This window comes from Bos indicus x Bos taurus, chromosome 3 (assembly GCF_003369695.1).
Source record: "Bos indicus x Bos taurus breed Angus x Brahman F1 hybrid chromosome 3, Bos_hybrid_MaternalHap_v2.0, whole genome shotgun sequence".
NCBI lineage: Eukaryota > Metazoa > Chordata > Mammalia > Artiodactyla > Bovidae > Bos > Bos indicus x Bos taurus.
Genome location: NC_040078.1, coordinates 102215086 through 102235595, shown reverse-complemented (window position 1 = coordinate 102235595; position 20510 = coordinate 102215086). Strand labels below are relative to the sequence as shown.

The following is a 20510-nucleotide window of genomic DNA, read 5'->3' as shown; positions in this document are numbered from 1 at the left end:
AGAACTGGACTTAAGGTATGCAATGTGCTGTTCCTTGCACTTAAATATAAGCTATTTTAATTACTCATAAAGACAAGTTGCTTCCGAGAACCTAATGAAATTCTCCAAGCACTGTCCATGGTAAGTAGTTTCCCGGTTGCTCACTGGGTGGCCCTGAGAGCCATCCTTTTTTATTCCTGAGGCGCGCCAAGCCCCTTTCCTCTTCAGTGTTCTTCTCAAGACAGTACCCTTCCTGGGACCGAGGTCTTGCCGCCAGGTCTTGAGCACCAGATTAACCTGTGTCCCCCCACCCGGTCAGTCCCCTCCCAAACACACACCTTAACCTCCAGCCTGGCTTCCCAGCTCTATCCCACCGGCCCCTAGACTCACGTCCTCTTAGGAAGCTGCCCCGCTGCGCCTCTCGCCGGTCGAACTTGGCCGCAATAGGCCTAAGGCTGCCTGGGCTCGGCTGATCCCCAGACCACGTGCTCCCGGCCTCCGCCGCAAGGCACCGCCTTCCCGCTGGGCGCCATGCGGACTACATTTCCCAGGGTGCGCAGCGGCGGGGCCTTGGCTCGGGTGGTGGGGGGGGCGGGGGGGCTCGAGCGGCGCGCCGTTCCGCGGCCTGCTCAGGGGCGCGCGGGCAGGCGCGAGGATACGAGAGGGGACCCGGAATGAGTTTCCGCGCAGTTCCGCCGGGCCGTGCCGGGCTGTGCCGGCCGGGTCGGGCCAGGGCAGGCGCGGGTCCGGGTGGGACGGCTTCTGAGTCGGCGGTGCCGCGGACAGGCGCTCGGGGCAGCCCGTGCCTCGCTGAGGTCCCCGCCCCGTCCCGGCCGGGCCGGCTCGCCTGTCAGTCACTGGGGCGGAGGCAGCGGCGGTAGCAGGGCCGGAGACCGAGGGTGAGAAGAGCGCGGGCCTGGCCGAGCCGAGGGGACCTGCCACAGCCCCTTAATTCCACGGACTCTTCGCCCGAGATTTGCGAAGCTGTACCCCTGCGCTTCCTTGGACGCCTCCTTAACCCGCGAAGGGCTCTCTCCCCCGTAACCTCCCACCCCCGTGACCTCCTGCTAGAACCCGAGATCTCACTAGGGTGTTGTGGTACAGGCCATCGACCCTGTGACCCCTTGGTTTTCCCCAGGCCTCGCTTCCCTATGACTCCCTCTTCATAGATTCTGGGGACAGAACCCTGATCTACCATCAGGACCCCCTCCTGCAAACTCCTCACTGACGGCTTTCTCCTAGGAGTTCCCCTCAGTGGGTCTCCTGCTAAGAGCACCCCTTTTGGCCTCTGGCTAGCCCCCCACCCTCAACCGAGGTGGGGCGGCCTCGGCAGCCATGCTTGCCCTGGGACCCCTGTCACGCCACCACTTCCTGGGCACCCAAGCCGGAGTCTAGCAGGGGGCCAGCAGCCAAGAGGCTGGGGCAAGAGACAGGCCACGGTCCACCTCCCTGCTGGGGAGGGAGCAAAGATGGAGCGGCGGGAGGAGCAGCCGGGGGCTGCAGGGGCTGGAGCAGCACCAGCCTTGGACTTCACGGTGGAGAACGTGGAGAAGGTATGAGGGCTCTGGGGAGGGGCACTCCAGTGACAGAGCAGAAGTTCTGGGGACTGACACTAATGCCAGGGCCCAGGCCTGGGCTGGGTGCCCGTTGGGATGGTGCCTCCAGAGCACCTGGCATTTGCTGTCTCTCTGGGCCAGCCAACAGCAATGCAATGGTGTCTTAGGCTATTTTTGGCCTTCCATAGACACGGGTCCTCTGTGGACACACTAGGGTCTTGGGATGGTCCCTCCAGGGTGCTGATGGTTTAGACCCTCCAGCCAGACTGGCTACTCTCCAGCTCCATGGGAAATGCATGAGCAGTGCAGTAAGAAGCCAGGAATGAGGGAGACTTGCAGCTCAGTCCCCAGAAACCAGAGTGATGCTGAGCCATCCTGGCCCTGTTTTGTTGAGCAGGGGCTCAGAAAATAATCTGAAACTAAAACAATCTGGGTTGTGTTTTCACTTTTCCTTGGAGAAGGGTCCTTCGGTTATTGGATGGAGGCCAGACCACTCCTGGGCAGGCGGAAGTAGGGCTGGCCCCTTGGTTTTGTGCTGGATCCAAGGGGCCTGGTCCTGCTGGCAGCTTCAGGGTCCTTCCCTACTCACCTGCCCTCATGGCTTCCTGCCATGGCACTCTCAGGCTCCCCCGCTGCTCAGTCTGTCTTTTCAAACTGCTTCTCTATTTCTTTGCTGGGTTCTGCCCCCAGAGGCTGGGAATGTAGAAATGCTTTCCACCCTGGGGTGGATGGGGGAGACAGGGCTATCGTGGTGGAAAACAGGGAATGGTTGCAGATACTCATTTGTTATTCTTGAGGCCCGTTTACCATACCCAGTGGTAAGGATGCATCTTTCTGCTTCTGTTCTCTGCCTGCCTCTGCATCCCAAGGGTCCAGACAAGGAACAGTGGCCATAACTGGCTGTCAGGGGTACAGATAGGGCTCAGCCTACTTGGATGGAGTCTGCTTAGGGCTTAGGACTCTTAGGGCTTAGGACCCTGCTTAGGACTCTCACAGTCCTGGCCTCACTCATCCACCCCTTGGGGCTGGGCAGTGTTGGCATGGTGGCGCACTGTTCCATGTGCCTCCAGGGAAATAAACCACTGTTTTCCTACTGTGTGAAGTCCTAATGGAATTGGGACCCTGGGGATTTAGCTAGTTGAGAACTCCAGGCTAGGCATTTGCCAGGGCTGCAGGCCAAGACTTCTCTGAACCAGCTTTTGGACCCTCTTGTATGCTCTCTTAGGAGTGTTCTCACTCTCCTTTCAGTTTATCTGTGCCCTAGGGCTGCCTGGCAAAGTCTTAGTCCTGCTCAGATTTCACATTGGCTTTGGTGCCAGCATCTGGAGTGACCTAGGGATGATCCTGGGGGAGCTAAATGGAGCTGTTGGAGTAGATGAGAGCAGCTGTGCCTGGGAGGGTTGGAGGCGGGGGGTGGCTCAGGCTGTTCCATGCTCTTCTCAGGCTTAGCTTCTTCCTTATGGAGCCACTCCTTCCACCTGGGCCTTGCCCTTTACCTCAGGTGCTTTTCCTTTGGGGAACTTGGCCTCCTCTTTTGCTGCTTCCCTGCAGTTCACGCTCCCAACCCCTAAGGTTTTGCTGTAAAGAGAAGAGGCTATGGTGGAGTGTGGGCAAGTTCAGGCTCTCAAGATCCTGGCCGGACCCCAGGTCCATGAAGCACTGCTGAGCCTGAGCTCTCCCTTCCCGCTCAGCCCCCTGGTCAGAAAGAGAGGACAGTTTTGCAGGACCAAGTCATGGCCTATGTTGTGGGCTCTGGCAGGATCCAGAGTGGCCAGCACCTGCTCAGTCTTGTGCTGTCCTGCAGGCGCTGCACCAGCTCTACTATGACCCCAACATTGAGAACAAGAACCTGGCTCAAAAGTGGCTGATGCAGGCCCAGGCGTCCCCTCAGGCCTGGCACTTCAGCTGGCAGCTCCTGCAGCCGGACAAGGTGCCTGAGATCCAGTACTTTGGGGCCAGTGCCCTACACATCAAGATCTCTCGCTACTGGAGTGACATCCCTACTGACCAGTATGAGAGCCTAAAGGCACAGCTCTTCACCCAGATCACCCGCTTTGCCAGTGGCTCCAAGATTGTGCTGACTCGGCTGTGCGTGGCACTGGCCTCACTGGCTCTCAGCATGATGCCCGACGCTTGGCCATGTGCTGTGGCAGATATGGTACGGCTGTTCCAGGCCGAGGACTCACCGGTGGATAGCCAGGGCCGCTGCCTGGCCCTGCTGGAGCTGCTGACAGTGCTGCCCGAGGAGTTCCAGACCAGCCGCCTGCCCCAGTATCGCAAAAGCCTGGTGCGGACCAGCCTGGCAGTGGAGTGTGGGGCTGTCTTCCCACTGCTGGAGCAGCTGCTGCAGCAGCCCAGCTCACCCAGCTGTGTGCGTCAGAAGGTGCTCAAGTGCTTTTCCAGCTGGGTGCAGCTGGAGGTACCGCTGCAAGACTGCGAGGCGCTCATTCAGGCTGCCTTCGCGGCTCTGCAGGACTCAGAGCTCTTTGACAGCAGTGTGGAGGCCATTGTCAATGCCATCTCACAGCCTGATGCCCAGAGGTGAGCCAGTCCCAACCATCCCGGAGATGGACAGCCTGCTTGGCCAGCCACACATCCATCCATCCATCTGTTCAGTAAACACTAATTGAGTACCTACTACATGCCTGGCTCTATGCTGAATATACAGCAAGGAACCAAACAAGACATGGTCCTTGTCCTTGTGGTTCAGAGAGGGAGACAAGACATTAGACAACAAACCATCCAACGAATTATTCAATGAAAATATTTGACTCTCCCTTCTCGTTCTCTTAGTCACCAAGTCCTGGCTGCTCTGCTCCTGACTCTGCGGCATATCTTTTCCATTTCCACTGCCCCCACCCTAGTGTAAGGTGTCCTCATCTCTCTCCCCTGATTACTGAGGGGATTCCTCACCAGTCCCCTGGTTTTCACACTTGTACCTTTCATTGCCAACTCAGCACCCAGAGAAATCTTTTTTAAAATGAGAGCCTAATCTTTCCTTTCTGCTCAGAAATCCCCAGTGGCCCCACGCTGCTCTTAGGATAAAGTTCAGAATTCTCAATGTGATTCACGAGGGCGAAGCACAGCATGGCATCCCCAGCCTCGTTTCAAGCCATGCTACTTCCTTTCTTCATTCTCACACAAACTTTTCAGTTTCTTGAGTGTCCCAGGCTCCTTCCAGCCTCCAAGCCATCACATGTACTTGTCATATCATCGTTGCCTGATCTGAAACTTCACTTCCTTGGGAAAGTCCTCATGATTTTTAAGACTGTTTGGTCTTCTCTATTTTATCTCAGCGCTCCCAGTGTTTTTCCTTCTTAGTCTGTAACGCAGTTTCATTATAAATTAATGTATGTCTCCCCATTAGTCTCTCAGCAATGTGAGGACAGGCTCTCTGTCATTTTATTTTGTCACATTGTGCCTGGCAGCACTTGGTAGCATTCATTATTTTTTAAACAGAGGAAAAGTAGGAGTTGCCTACTTGGGGAGGGTAGGGGTGGGAGAGGGTGGAAGGGGAGGGAGTGTTCCAGGCTTCGGGAGATACAGCAGGGGCAAAGGCATGTAGTGGGCAGCCCCACCATACACTCAAGGAGCCAAAACAAGGTGAGTGTAATGAGATGTTTCCTCGGGAAATGTTGCTTGAGCGTCTGTTTATGTGTGGGGGTCTAGGCTGACCACAGGGAGACTAAAGATGGATAGGTTGATTTCTGCAAGTCAAGAGCTCAGAATCCAGGAAACACATGGATGGGCAAGTACAGCCTATGTGATGAGTGCTCTAATAGAGGGAGCAGGTTGCTGTCAGAACCAAGAGGAGGCATTTAACCCAGTGTGAGGGTATGAAGGGCTTCCCTGAGGAGGTGCCAACTGAGGTGTGCTTTGAAGGCTGTGTAAGAGTTAGCCAGATGGAGGTAATGGATATGGGGAGGACATTTCAGACCGAAGGAAGAGCCCAAGCAAGGAAAGGGTGTGAGAGAGCCTGATGACTGGGTATGATTAAATAGCAAAGAGTAAGGGCCAGTGATTGGAGATCTAGACCCAGATCATCAAGGCCTTGTTGACCAGGCTTAAGATTTTGGTCTTTGTGCTCAAGAGGATGTAATAAGAGAAAATGGCGTGATGAGATTTTTGGTATAAATTGGATTGGCTGGGGCAAGCCTGGAAGCCTGATACTTCACATTTCAGAGAAAAGGCTTTGAGAATGCTCAACAAAGCCAGAAGGGGCAATACCATTGAAAGGGATGGCCTGGGGAAGTGGTTGATGGCTCTAGCTTTGGCATTAGTCATGTTTGAGTTTGAATCCCAAATAATTCACTTCCTAGATCTGAGACCTTGGATAAACCACTTTTAAGCCTCAATTTCTGTTATCAGTAAAATGGATCATTATACAGAGTTTAAATAGAATAATGTTCCCAGGGCCTGACCCTGGTATTCTGGGAATATTTTGGTATGAAGATTCAATAACAGAATGTTTCTGAGAGCTTTAGCATGGTTCCTTGACATCACATTAATGGCGGTTACTAGTATTTGGTATCATGATTGCTTTGGCAGTTAGTATGAGCTCTTTCCCATGGCATCTCAGCTTTTCCAGCTTAAGGTGGGTACCAAGTCCTAGGTCAAGGCCTTTCTTGGCTAGCTAGGCTCAGACAATTGGTGGCTAAGGGGAATTGGCAGGGCCAGTGTGTGGGTGATGTGAGGTGTCCTTGGATACACCCAGGTTTACCCGCCTAGCCAGTCTCGAGGGCTTTGGCAGGTAATTGATGCCTCTGCTCCTCTGAACGAATGAGCAAGCAAGGAGCCAGTGAGGGAACCTATAGCCTCCTGAGCGCCCATTGGCTGCAGCCCCCTTGGTTGCTTAGCAACTCTCCCCATTTTCTCAGCTCTACTCCCAGAGCTCTAATTGCAGGTCTGGGCTGAGCTCAGTGTGAGTGGCAGCCAAGGAGTCCCAGCAGCTCTGCCCCGGCAGCTCAAGCTGACCAACAGGAGCCAGGCCTTTTGAACCCAGGCTCAGCTGTGGTGTTCTAAAGGCATCCTCTCTATCTCCCTCCCCCAGACCTAGAAACCTTGAGGCCTCAGGTACATTCTGTTTGCTCACAGGTCTCAGGCATAGGTGTCTGGGTGGTAGGAAATCAATGCAAGAGCTTCCCCTATGGGTGGACTGCATCCAGCCTGGAGTCAGTGTTTGGGCTTTGCTCTGTCTAGTCCATTTCCTAACTTTGGCTTGAGAAAGTCACCTTCAGTGGCTTTAAATTTTGGGTCATCCAGCCATTCCCCAGGTGTCCTGACGTTGGCTCTCTCCTTGGCTGAGCTTGCACTCAAGTCACCATTTTCCCACCCTATCCACAGCTGCTGCTTTTTGCCTGGCTCTCTCTCCTTTGGAAAAAAAATGTTTCCTGAGATTTGTTTTTAATCCTGGGAAAGCTTTTTGCTGGTAGGCTGGAGAAGGGAAAAAAGATGAATTAGACAGGCTCATGGGAGCTCCCATCAGTTAGAATTTGAGATATATGCTGAGATCTGCATAGATCCTTTGAGGAAATTCAAGTTGGGCCCTGAAACAGAAGCAGACCTATAGCAGTGCACGGGGCTGTCTTAACCTGGAATCTGTCACTGTGTGCTCTGTGACCTTGAGTAATGCTCTGAGTTCTACTCGGCTATACTGTCCTTGATTTATCCTGTTATGAGGCAGAGATGAGACAAATTAAGAACATTGATTACCTACTGTGTACATGAATTTTGAAGATGTGAGGGAGCCCTGGAATTCAGTGAGGATGCTGTGGGGGTAGGGCACTACCTCCTGCTGCCATCTCAGCTACTGGGCAGCTCACGGCCGTGGCCTTGGCCCTGCCCCTACTCATTGTGCCAGAGTCTGGCCTGAAGGTGCCCATTGTCTTGTGGTGCAGCCTGTGTCAGGGCCATGAGACAAGCCATCCCCGCTGTCTCCAGGCCACACCCTCTGGAGCTGTCTCTGGGCTGGGGGTAATCTGGTATGAATGTCTTGTCCCACCAGAACCGGGATGTGGAAGCCAGCATCCCGGACTGGTTGCCCCTTGTCCTTCTCATCCTTTGCCTAAGGTTACCTTGCCAGGGCTACCTCCTAGCAAGCTGCTTGGGGCAAGTCCAGATAGAACTCCTTCTGGATCTTCAGTACCGCCTCCCTCCATGGTTTGCTATGGTGACACTATGATTGGCAATAGAGGGATCCCCCCCCTGAGAGCATCACTTCCTCTGCTTAGTCTCTCCACATAGCAGGCAGCTGGGGATGGAGCTAGCCTTCTCTCAGTCTCCTTTGTATACTCTGCTTCCTCTGCTCCTTCCTTAGGGATCACTGTGCTTCAGTGCCCTGGCTCAGACCCTCTTTTCTCATTCAGCACTTACGCATGCATGCATGCTAAGTCGCTTCAGTCATGTCTGACTCTTTGTGACCCTACAGACCATAGCCTACCAGGCTCCTCTGTCCATGGGATTCTCCAGGCAAGAATACTGGAGTGGGTTGCCATGCCCTCCTCCCATTCGACACTTAATTCTTGGGCACTTTCCAGCTATTCCCATAGCTGTTTGCTGATGATTCCAAAATCTATGTCTCTTGCTCTGACCTCTCCATTGGGCTTCAGGTTTCTATATCCAGTTCTCTCTGGACACTTCTACCTGCCTGTTTCCCTGGGTACCTCTGATTCAATATGCCTAACGTTGAATTTAACACCCTGTGGCCTGCCGTTAAATTTATTACTGTCCCCATCCATTCTTTCCTCCAGGTCTCAGGAAGTATTTCCACCAGGGGAGTTGTTCTTGACTCTTCGCCATCCTCCTACCCCTGTTTTGTCTCTGAGTTCCCTCTGAGTCCTTACTGCCACCAGACTCCTTAGGAGTTAGGATTTGGTTGCAGGGGACGGAGTGGAGGGTGGAGGTTGATGCTCTCCGGAGCTGTTGCTGTCTCCTGAAGTCTTTAACAAGACTCTTCAGCGTGTATTACCTCTTCTGTCTCCTATCCTCATTCAATCTCCCCTGATACTGATGGTATTAGTTTCCTGCAGCTGCCATGCTAAGGTACCACACCCTGGCACACACGACAGAGATTTATTGTCTCCCAGTTGTGGAGCCTGGAGGTCTGAAATCAAGGTCTCAGCTCCCTCTGAAACCTGTAGGAGCACCCTTCCTTGCTGCCTCCCAGCTTCTGTTGCTTTGCTGGCAGTCTTTGGTGTTCTCTCGGCTTGCTGCATAATTCCAGCCTCTCCCTTTGTTGTCACATGTCATCCTCCCTGTGGGTCTCTGTCTTTACATGAAGGTCTTCTTTTAAGAACATCAGTCATATTGTATTAGGGCCACCCCCTACTCTCTGATCTAATCTGCAGTGACCCTGTTTCCAAATCAGGTCACATTCTGAGCTACTAAGGTTAGGGCTTCAACACATCTTTTTTGGGGAAACATAATTCAATCAATAGCTGTCTTATTCTCTGGCCCCCCCAAATTTATTTGTCCTCCCCACATGCAAAACACATTCACCTCATCCTAACCTCCCTAAAAGTCTTAAGCCATTCAAGCATCAACTCTAAGTCCAACTGGAGGACACAGGTCCAGCCACACTTACCTTTTTGTATATCCTTTCCAGAGTTCTCCTGGAGGTCTCTGACCTAAAGTTATTCCCAAATCGGGCAATGTCAAACCTGCCACATAGGCCTAGCCCCTGACCCCTTTCTTGCTTTGGGTTTGATGTGGAAAGGGGGGCTTTGATGGACAACAGAGATGTTGTGCCTTTCTCCCAAAGCCGGTGGGGGATGGCCAGACAGTTCTGATGCATCTCCTCACCCTCTGCCTCCAGGTATGTGAACACACTCCTGAAACTCATCCCACTGGTGCTGGGACTGCAGGATCAACTGCGACAGGCAGTACAGAATGGGGACATGGAGACCTCCCACGGCATCTGTCGCATTGCTGTGGCTCTGGGCGAGAACCACTCCCGGTGAGGACAGGGGCAACTGCAGGTGGGATGGCAGGGCCCTCACAGACATAAGGGAGGTGGAAGGACCTCCCCATGCCTTCTCCCTCCCAGGGCCTTGCTGGACCAAGTGGAGCACTGGCAGAGCTTCCTGGCCCTCGTCAACATGATCATGTTCTGCACGGGCATCCCTGGCCACTTCCCTGTCAACGAGACCACCAGCTCCCTGACCCTCACCTTCTGGTACACACTGCAGGTGTGTCACGTGACCTTCGGTGGACCTGGGCCGTGGTGGAAGAAGGGGAATGATGGCATCTGTGGCTAACTCTCCTCCCTGGTTCTCTCAGGATGACATTCTGTCCTTTGAGGCAGAGAAACAGGCTGTGTACCAGCAGGTGTACCGGCCAGTCTACTTCCAGCTGGTGGATGTGCTTCTGCACAAGGCCCAGTTCCCTTCTGATGAAGAATATGGATTCTGGTCCTCAGATGAGAAGGAGCAGTTCCGAATTTACAGGTGACAGTAGCAGGCCAATCCTAGCTCTGAAGGGAGTCCTGAGATAATGAAGGCAATGAGGGGAGGGGTCCAAGGCCAGGTTCCCTGAATCCTGGGCCACCCTTCTCTGTTCTCTAGGTGCTTTGGCAGGGCTGTGAGGGAATCGGGGTGGGCTCCTGTGCTTGGGGGAGGCATCTAGGCAGTGTATAAGGCCTTCATCTGCTTCTTAGGGTGGACATCTCAGACACGCTCATGTATGTCTATGAGATGCTGGGGGCCGAGCTCCTCAGCAACCTCTATGACAAGCTGGGTCGTTTGCTCACCAGCTCAGAGGAGCCCTACTCCTGGCAGGTACCTCCCCAGCCTGATTCCCTCAGCCCTCCCAGATCTGTCACCTCCTCCTCCTCAGCCAAGCCAGTGGCATCCTCTTTCCCCAGCACACAGAGGCCCTGCTCTATGGCTTCCAGTCCATCGCAGAGACCATCGATGTCAACTACTCCGACGTGGTGCCCGGGCTCATCGGCCTCATCCCGCGGATCAGCATCAGCAACGTGCAGCTGGCGGACACCGTCATGTTCACCATTGGTGAGCCCTGGCCCACACCCGTGAGCACACCCCCAGAGCCACAGCGCACAGCCCCAAGCCGACCTGCTGGGTCCTGTGCAAAGTGGGAGACAGAAGTGCGCACACACACAATCAGAAACTGCAGCCAGTGGACTGTCCTGGCATGTCTAGGGGTCCTTGCTACAGTGCGCTGAGCTGCAGTTCAGTGAGGCTAGTTCATTGCCGCTGAAACAGTGGCGCTGGGCCTCTGCCGAGTAACACCTTCCCGCTTATCAGCGGTAAGGTCATGTTTGAGCCTGTACGTGCATATTTGCCCATCCCATGCTCTGAACACGCAGCGCGCTCTCTGTTCAGGGGCTCCAGCTCCACCCTGCCACATCTGCCTGCCTTGCAGGGACCTGGCACACAGGCAGCCTGGCCTGCCTCAGATGCCTTCCCTCCTTCCCCCAGGAGCTCTGTCTGAGTGGCTGGCTGACCACCCCGTCATGATCAACAGCGTTCTACCCCTTGTGCTGCACGCCTTAGGCAATCCCGAGCTCTCTATCTCTTCTGTGTCCACCCTCAAGAAGATCTGCCGAGAGTGCAAGTATGACCTGCCGCCCTACGCTGCCAACATCGTGGCTGTCTCCCAGGTATCCCAGGGCCCTGGGTGCAGCCAGGCCTCAGGGCACAGTCTGCCCTGCACTGACACCATATTCCTTCTCTTTATCCCTAGGATGTGCTGATGAAACAGATCCATAAGGTGAGTTCATAAGTTTCTAGGGGGCTCGGCTCTTTGAGGTATTGAGGGGATCCAAAGAAATCCCGTCTTCTGCCTTTGTGCCTTATTCTCGTTCTTGGAACCTTCCCCAAGAGGCTCATTCTCCCCACCCACAGCTAGGCGTCTCTGGGACTGACCCTCTGTGCTCTGCCCCACAGACGAGCCAGTGCATGTGGCTGATGCAGGCACTGGGCTTCTTGCTGTCGGCCTTGCAAGTGGAGGAGATCCTTAAAAACCTGCACTCGCTCATCTCACCATATATCCAGCAGCTGGAGAAGCTGGCAGAAGAGATCGTGAGTGAACCCTTGTGCACGTGTGTGTGTGTATGTGTCGTATATGGCTGCAAGCAGCAGTGGGTCTCTGGGGCTGCCCTTTGTGTGGGCTGTGGCTTAGCTGCTGAGGGGTGGGCTGGCAGTCAGGGTTGGGAGATCCAGAGCTTGGTTCCCTTCTCCCCGTAGCCTAATCCTTCCAACAAGCTGGCCATTGTCCACATCTTGGGGCTTCTCTCCAACCTCTTCACCACACTGGACGTCAGTCATCATGAGGATGATCATGAAGGCTCTGAGCTCCGGAAGCTGCCAGTGCCACAGGGACCCAACCCCGTGGGTGATGTTGTCATTGCCACTGCCCCCCCACCCCCAACCCTGTGGGAATGTCATAGTCACCCCTGAACTCTATGGGTAATATTGTCATTGTTTCCCTGGCCCCATGGGGCATGATGCATTTGGTCCTTTGACCCTGTGAATGACCCTCCCACTGCCCCCTGCTCTGTAGGGAGTGATGTCATTGTCTCACTCAGTCCTGTGGGTGATGTTGTCTTTGTTCCTAGCCTAACTAGGGTGGTGTTATAGTGTTTCCTTCTCCCCATGGGCGACACTGACATTATACATCTTAAGTGATGTAATTATGGTACCCTGTATAACCCCCAACTCAGTGGGGCCTTCTACTTTAGCATTCACTGTCCTCTACAGGCACTAAGGATGCTTACATACTCCACATGTAATAGTTCTTGCCTTTGAGTGGCTTTTGGTCTAGAGGAAATACATGTAAACAGATTGTCACAAAGCACTGTGATAACTGCTGTGGTAAGCTTGGCACAGGACGTTGGGGTGACTACTTATAGCCTCAGCTGCCCATTCAAAACTAGGAACATCAGGATATCTGATGCTCATCTTATAGAACTGTGCTGAACAGCCCGTATAGTCTTGATTAAAAGTACTTTGCATACTGTAAAACTCTGTACAGATGCGAGGGACTGCTTTAGTCATTGTTCCAAGTACCCCTCCAGTGTTTCCTCCTGGAGAAAAGGTTAGCCATGGTATCCTGGTCCTTCTGCTCAACTCCCCACTCCAGTATCGGTCACCCTTTTGGCTCCAGACCAAACCAAAGCCACTGTCCTCCCAAAGAACCCCTCCTTCTTCTATGGTAGTCATCATCCCTCCTTCCCTCACCTCCCAGGACCTCAGGCTGCTCTGCTCCACCATAAGCTGCCCATTTCTACACATCCCTTGGGGCTCTCTACCCTAAGCCTATCTGGGTGAGACAGTATCTCTGCTTCTTCAGGGGCTGGTCCATAGGCCTTTGGCACTAAAATGCTTTTACTGAGCAGAAGTAGATAGGGAGTGACTTTTTAAAAAGATTACAAAGTTTTAATAGTCTTCTGAAGCTTGCAGTTTGAGGCTTCCTCTAAGATGATCCTTAGAATTCAGGGTATCTTTGATTCACGGGGATTCAGCAAAGCACTCCTTCCCCGGGGTCCTGTGTACCAAGTCTTCAGCATGCAGTCTGGGGTTATAGGTTTGAAATTCCAGGCCTACCTCCAACTACCAAGTAGTCCTTCTCGGGTGGGCGAGAGTGCTGGTGGGGGCACCTCACTTCTTCCCGTGTCTTCAGGTGGTGGTGGTACTGCAGCAGGTCTTCCAGCTTATCCAGAAGGTGCTGAGCAAATGGCTGAATGATGCCCAGGTGGTAGAGGTGAGTGCTGACCCTTGCCATCAGCCCCCATGGTGACTCTGCTCAGAGATGGAGCTTCCACCACCTCAGCTTGCTATGATCTGGAGGAAGTGAAGGAGACGAATCCTACCCCATAGACACTCAGAATCTCTGGGGAAGAAACTTCCTGGTGTCACAAGAAGTGCTCCACCCAAGGCTGTGATGCTGGGGCTGAGTGCCAGTCAGGATCCATTTTAGCGTCCAGACACCTGCCTTGGTTCCCTCCAGTGCAGGCGGTTCTCACTGTTGTTGCTCCGTGAGAGGCCGTGGAGATGTAAGGAGCTGGAGTTAAGTTACAGAGTTCCATCCTCAGCCCCTCTGAGAGGGGCCTTTCAGCCTCTTGCCTTCCAGGGTGAGGGTCAGACTAGCCTACCTTCCAGGGTTCACAGAGCCAGGCAGGCTGGTGGGTAGGGCCCCCTTTTTAGGCCTCTGTGCAGGGCCTCCGTTCTGCTGCAGCCAGCGGTGACCTGCTGACCAGGCCCCCTTTGCTTTCTTCCCAGGCGGTGTGCGCTATCTTTGAGAAGTCCGTTAAGACGCTGCTGGATGACTTTGCCCCCATGGTGCCACAGCTGTGTGAGATGCTGGGGCGGATGTACAGCACCATCCCCCAGGCCTCTGCTCTTGACCTCACTCGACAGGTGGGCCTTCATCCCAGGCAGAGATCTGACCCAGGGATTGGACGGGTGGGTGGAGTAGGGTGGATGGTTGCTCTGGCAGGAGTCCTCGCTTGCATTCCAGGGACGCTGGCCTGTCCTGGTGGGCCAGGGCCTCCGCTGACCAGCATCCCCTGCTTTGTTGCAGCTGGTCCACATCTTTGCTCATGAGCCTGCCCACTTTCCCCCCATCGAGGCCCTCTTCCTGCTCGTCACCTCCGTCACACTCACCCTCTTCCAGCAAGGTAGGTCCCGACCAGGGTCTCTGCTGCTGCCGCCACTGCCACTGCCTCTGCCTCCCTGATTGGGGAGCCACAGCTGCCCACTCTGTTCTCCTCTCGCCCCTGAGTTGCACATGGGTTTTGACGGGAAAGTAACGGGATCAAGCCCAGCACAGCTGTCACCTTACAGATAGTTGACACCTTAGGTGGAAGTGGACAAGAGAGTGACTGATGTCTTCTCCTGGGCTCAGGGCCAGGCCGGGTGTGGGGGGAAGGTGGGGCTGGAAGCTCTGAGGGACTCGGAGCACCAGCTTGGCTCCATTTCCTTTGGCATAGAATGAAAGGTGGCAAGAACATGGGCTTCGAAGTCAGCTAGACCTAAAGTCTAAGCTCATCACCACCAACTAGTTGTGTGACCTTGGGCAAGTCACATACCTTTTCAGAGCCTTTGTTTCCATATCTGTGAAATGGGGATGTCAGATACTTGCTAGGACTGTTAGTAGGTATTAATGTAGCATCTTTTGGGCCCCTGGCTTGGGGGTTTTGCACATGATGTTCTCACAGAGTGCTGGTTCCTTTCCCTGCATTGAGACTCATTCCTTTCTAGGCCAGAAGCCTTTGGCTGTGATCCCAGCCCCCCAGTCACTACGGCCCTCTGCCTGAGAGAAGTTGGGAGTAGGGGGCTCCAGGCTTCCCCTGCTGCCTAACCCAGGCTTCTCACTTGGAGAAGAAACAACGTTGTTCCGTCAGCCTCCTGAGTTTTGCCTAGAGTCATGCTCACAGGCTTGAGGCTCACCAGGAGTCTTAGCTGGAGCCAGAGTGCTCTCTGCTTCTGTCCTCAGTATTTGGTCCCCTGATGCTGACCTCTGCTCTGGTGGACCATGGGTTGTTTCCAGAGTGGGGAGAAATCTGAGCCAGAAACCAGATGTCCTCCTCAGCCTCACCTCTCCCCACCCTCCATGGCCACTGCTCCATCTGGATCGCCTCAGCAATCTTCTGACTGGTTTCCCTGGCATCTGCCTTTCTCCAACCCGTTCTGCACCCAGCAGCTGTAATATTTCTTATAAGACACAGATCTGAGGACTCTTCCCTCCCTGGCTTAAAGCCCTTCGTTGCTCCCCATCACCCTCACCATCACCCTCATGGTTCCACTGCCCGCCACTGCGTGACAGACCTGCATACTTCTCAGCAGTCATTCCTGATGGCTCCAGCAGTTCAGCCACCCTGATACTCCCCCATCATGCCCCCTTTGACCTCGGTGCCCTGCTCCTCTGCCTGGATTGCCCTGTGCCCTTCACTGGGTAGGCTCTCTCTCCTCCATGCCTTACCCCTGTATCAGTCCTCAGAAGCTTCTCTGAGGCAGAGCTGGCTGCTTCTGACCTTGCTCCAGAACTGCATGGGCACGCACCACTGATACAGCGTTGATCACACTCAGTAAGCAGCTTCCATGACTGTCTCCCTCCCTGGACTAAGCCCCTCAAGGGCAGGCTTGGGTCTCTTCCTTCTGCATCCCTCGGAACAAGGCCAGCAGAGAGCAGACACCAGACACTGTTGAAGAAAGGAGGCAAGGTCTCCTTGCTCTTGGAGCCTTTCTTCCTCACTGTCCAGCCCACCTCTAGCAGGGCGGCTGCTGAACCTCAAACCTGCCATCTACAGGGACCCCAGGCTTGGGTACGTTGGGCCTCACTTTACAGGACTTGATTACAGGACTTGAGTAACTTAGGGGGCAGATGTGGAAGGGACAGGCTTTATCAAGGGCTTCTCACAGCCTGAAGGAAGTAGGGAAGAGATGATTATCGACTTGACAGTCGGGGAAACTGAACGTGGATGGCTTGCACAAGATCACACAGCTGCTTAGTGGTATCTCAGGCAGGGGTTTCCACAGCATCTCCTCCTGAGAGTGGAGCAGCCAGGCAGGAGCTCCAGGCCATGCCTCGTCCTTGCTGAAAGTGTCATCAGAACTGGAGGCAGGATAGTGTCCAACGTCCTACCTGTTGGGCCTGTTGGTTGTCGTACAGGACAGGATGCCCCCCTCACCCGCTTCGCTGTCCCGGTCTTGCCATACCTCCCTCGGGCTCTGCCCTCCCATTGCACCGCGGGGTGACACACTGGCTGGTTTCCCTCTTTCTTCGTGCGTCCCAATGGTGGGAGGGGGTCGTTAGCCCTGAGCCCGGCTCTCTGCTGAGTCTGTGTCCATGCGGAGGGGCATTGTGGGCGGGGCTCTCATTTTTGCCTCATCATGCAGCTCCTTCCCCTGGGCCTTGACTGGCCAGCCCCACAGCATATCAGGCACTGCCAAACCCAAGAAGGAGTCTTCTGGATTAAGAGAACCCTGTAGATTCTTTTCTTTGTCTAGACCAAGAGCCTTAAGGGCAAGGAAGGGAGAGGACACCTGCTCAGACCATGATGCCCAGGAAGGGCTTTCAGCCAGGCCTCCCATGGCAGTACCAAGGACCAATCTCCCACCAGCCCTGCCCTCCTCTTGATGATGAGTGATGGGGAGGTATGTGAGCAGAAGCAGTGTAGGGCCACTGCAGTCTGCCAGAGGCCACAACAAGAGTGTGGGGACTGTTTGCCCAGCTACATGGTGGCCAGCATCACTCAAGCACTGCAGGGTCCTTGGGGACTGACCTGAGGAGGAGTGAAGAGTAGGTGGAAGGCCCCTTGGGAGGGAGCTGGGGCAGACCGTCCTTCACTTTGCCGTCTCTTTCTGTTGGGCTTCTCCCAGTTCATGGTTTTTGTATGTTTTGTTTCTTTATCTTGCTTCCTGCTGCTCATGTGCCCCACGCTGTCTCCCTGCAGGCTCTCAGTCCCACATAACTATATGAGGTTGAGTTGCTGTTTGTATAATTTTTTCTTAAGTTCCATCTTTATTATATTTTAGGGCCCAGGGATCATCCTGATATTGTTGATTCATTTATGCAACTCCTGGCACAGGTGTGTTTTAGTTTTATTCATTCACGTTCTGTTCTCTCTCTTTCTCTTTCTCTTATGTTGAAATTCAATTTAAGCCTATTTTTAGCTTTCTGTTGACAAATTTTTTTTTTCTGTTCAGTTGAATAGAGTTTCTTCATCTGTTTCCGTGGAAGTTGACAACCCAACATCCTCCTTTAGTGCCCCTTTGCCTCAACTAGCTCAGTCTTCCACAGAGACCAGGGAGAGGCTGATCCCAAAGGGAGGGAGCTGGGCTGGCCTGAGGGGTGGGCATGGGAGGGGGTGGTAACCGTGCCCAGCAGCTCCTGTGGGCCCAAAGTGACCAAAGAGCTCAGGGGCAGGACCGGAGTTGAAGGGCCTGGGGTTCACTGTCCCCGTGCTCCTGCGGGGAACTGCCTGCCTCAGTGCCCCCAGCCTGCTCTTGAGAGGGAGGCTGGGAGGAGCTCCGAGGGAGGGGCCAAGCTGAATGTGCTGCAGTGAAGCCCAGAGCTCGGCTGTCGCTGGGCTGCCAGACAGGTCCTGCTGCTGCTGGGAGGTGGGGTGCTGGCTCCATTGCGAGATGTGTCTGGTGTGTGTTTAAGTGTCTCAGAACTGACTCGTGTGTTTCGAGTCCAGTTTGGGCAGGGAACAGAAATCACATGGCTGCTGTGAGTAGTATGTGTATTGTTCTGAGTGTCAGAATAAATGTGTAGCTGTAGTGAGCCTGTGCACTGATGTGTGTTGTGTGCTGATGTGCATTAGACATGGATGGAGTTTGAGTGTCGATGTTTGTTGGAGGTGTGTGATTTGGGCTGTGGGAGTGCGTGTTATGGAGGGAAGGAGTATATACGGTAGTGGTGTGTCTGTATGAGGGGTTGTATGTTTGGGAAGATACATGTGTCAGGCTGTGGGAATGTGGGGTTAGTATGTGTGTCAGGGAGTTCCTGTGAGTTGGGGGCTCCTATGGGTTGGGGTCCATGATGTGTTTCTTTGTTTAATCACTCCACAGATATTTTTTGAGTGTGTTATATGTGCTTGGTCATGTGGTAGGTGCTGAGAATGTAATGGTGAGCAAAAGCACACACGGTTCTTACCCTCTTGGAACTTACAGCCTAGTAGAGGGGGTGTAGGAGGAGTGGGAATGGACAGTGTGCTCTGGGCCTGGGTGGATATGTGTGTGAGGGTGTATCTTTGGGGTGAGGACATTTGAGTGTGGGTGTGTGTGGGGAGAGTGCACGTGCTAGAGAACTGGGGAGGGTGAGGGCGTGGGTGTGTGGACATAGTTTGGGGATAGGGTTGGGGTGGGATGTGAATGTGTAGCGAGGGTGTGTTGCAAATGGGGAGAATGGTGTATACAAGGGATGTGATTGAGGTGTGATAGAGGGTAAGTAGGGCGTTTTAAGTGAGGGGCCTGTGGGGCTGTTTGCGCTTGAGTGAAAATGAGGGAGTGGAAGGTATATGAAGGCTGGAGGGTTGGGGGTTGATGTGGAATGCACTGGGGGGCTGCTGGGGGACAGCAGTGCTTGATGACTGTGGGAGCTGTGCAGAGCATCTCCTATGACCTGAGGATGTGCCATTCGCGCCTTGGTACCTCTTGGGGTGAGCTCTCAGCCCCTGTACTCCATCTGCTTCTCCTGACATGGCAGCCCTGGCTCCTGGGCTGGGTATGGATGAGAAGGGCCCGGACACAGGCTGTCCTGGGTGAGAGGTGGGGCCGTGGCTCCCAGGCTCCCGCCCTGCCTTTCCTCTTCCTAAGCTGGAGAGTGTCTGAGGAATGCAGGCAGGACATAGGAGGGGCGCTGTGAACTGGGCTCCCTGTACAGCTGCCATCTCTGCCCTGTTAACAAATCAAGGGGGGCCTCAACTGCCTCTGTGAATCAAAGTGAAGTCACTGCTGGCAACCTGGAGCCTGCAGGAGGTCTGGCCCTGGTGGTGGGGGGTGGGGTGTGGTGATGTGTTTGCTCGGGAGTGACTGGGGCCCAAGCTGTGGCATTATGACTCCCAACCTCTCTCATGCACATGTGCATTCATGTACACATACATGTACATGGCATCCCTTGGCTGCTCCCCTCCTGACATACTGAACTCTGGAGTGGTCTCATTCCCCAGAGATGGCTGGGTGGCTGGTTTTGGCAACCTTCACTTGTGGTGTGTGAGGTTGGGGCCTGGGTGGCAGGTGAGTGGGAGGATGATTCTTAGAGTCGACTAGGGCTGGGCTTACCAGCTCCACCTCCTGCAGGCTCTGAAGCGGAAGCCAGATTTGTTCCTGTGTGAACGACTGGATGTCAAAGCTGTGTTCCAGTGTGGTAAGTGGGGTGCCAGGTGGACAGGTGGGCCTGGGGCCCCCTCGGGAGGATCCCTGAGCCCCATCTGATCTGCCTCTGCCTCTCTCACAGCTGTGCTGGCCCTCAAGTTCCCCGAAGCACCTACTGTCAAGGCCTCTTGTGGCTTCTTTGTGAGTCCTGTGCTGACCCCCAAGCCCTGCACCATCCTTATACCCCGCCCACCCTGCTCAGGACTCTGTTGGGTAGGGGTGTGGTGTGCAGGCCTTGTCTCCAGGGAGATGGGGGTGGGGGGCTGACGGGCCTCTCCATCCTCTGTAGACAGAGCTGCTGCCTCGGTGTGGGGAAGTAGAACCTGTGGGAAAGGTGGTACAGGAGGATGGCCGGATGCTGCTCATAGCAGTGCTGGAGGTGAGATGGAGCGGGTGGGGCCGCGGAGTTTGGGGATGGGGTGGCCCTCACTGCTGAGGCAGCTGCCCTCCTGGGAAGCTTGCACCTTGGTTCCCTAAGCTCTGTTTCTTCATCAAGTAAATAGCTGGAAGTTGTTGGGTCGCTGTGAGGATCAGCTATCTTGTGTCAAGTAGCACTCACTCGTCATGTGCACTGTGGCTGAGGAACTGCCCAGGAGTGGGTGGTGTGCCTAGGCTTTCTTGCTGCAGATGGGCCAAGGCCCTGGTGTGCTAAGAACCCATCTCCCTCAGGCCATTGGGGGCCAGGCCTCCCGCAGCCTCATGGACTGCTTTGCCGACATCCTATTTGCTCTGAACAAACACTGCTTCAGCCTCCTGAGCGTGTGGATCAAGGAGGCGCTTCAGGCACCTGGCTTTCCCTCTGCCCGCCTCAGCCCCGAACAGAAGGACACCTTCAGCCAACAGATCCTTCGGTAAGCAGAGCTGGCAGGGCCTGGGCTCGGGTCGCGGGGAGGCGGAGGCCGTGGTGGATGGTGCTAACTTGCTCTCCCTTCTCTCCTTCAGCGAGCGAGTAAACAAGAGGCGGGTGAAGGAGATGGTGAAAGAATTCACACTGCTGTGCCGGGGGCTACATGGCACAGATTACACAGCTGACTACTGAGGGGCACCCCGTCCCACCCACACCTCCTCACCCCTCCTTATCCCCAAAGAGTAAACTTGAACCCTCACGGCACTGCTGTCTCTGCTTCCTTTCCAC

General features: G+C 54.5%; 1 protein-coding gene across 4 annotated transcripts; it reads left to right on the top strand.

Moving 5' to 3' along the window:
• Window positions 1–563: 563 nt before the first annotated feature.
• IPO13 (importin 13) lies at window positions 564–20486 on the top strand. 4 transcript variants are annotated; one of them, XR_003510390.1, is made up of 21 exons: window positions 664–1532; window positions 3340–4076; window positions 9349–9489; window positions 9580–9721; window positions 9813–9979; window positions 10189–10309; window positions 10396–10543; window positions 10973–11154; window positions 11238–11264; window positions 11441–11575; window positions 11741–11884; window positions 13176–13256; window positions 13775–13912; window positions 14076–14172; window positions 14756–15819; window positions 17033–17085; window positions 19301–19367; window positions 19458–19516; window positions 19665–19754; window positions 20045–20226; window positions 20318–20486. XR_003510390.1 is itself a non-coding variant. In XM_027537500.1 (20 exons), exons 1-20 carry the CDS (start codon window positions 1449–1451, stop codon window positions 20412–20414), a joined length of 2892 nt encoding a protein of 963 aa, XP_027393301.1. In that variant the 5' UTR covers window positions 564–1448; the 3' UTR covers window positions 20415–20486. The 4 variants fall into 4 exon arrangements, 1 of the variants encoding a protein (XP_027393301.1); XM_027537500.1 differs by lacking the exon at window positions 14756–15819 and having other exon boundaries at window positions 564–1532; XR_003510391.1 differs by lacking the exon at window positions 17033–17085.
• The last annotated feature ends 24 nt before the right edge of the window (window positions 20487–20510 follow it).

Coding starts and splice junctions, on each gene's coding strand:
- IPO13 (XM_027537500.1), top strand. CDS start 1,449: ATGGAGCGGCGGGAGGAGCAGCCGGGGGCTGCAGGGGCTGGAGCAGCA. Junction 9,722..9,812: donor CCTTCTGGTACACACTGCAG/GTGTGTCACGTG, acceptor TGGTTCTCTCAG/GATGACATTCTGTCCTTTGA. Junction 17,086..19,300: donor TTATGCAACTCCTGGCACAG/GTGTGTTTTAGT, acceptor CACCTCCTGCAG/GCTCTGAAGCGGAAGCCAGA.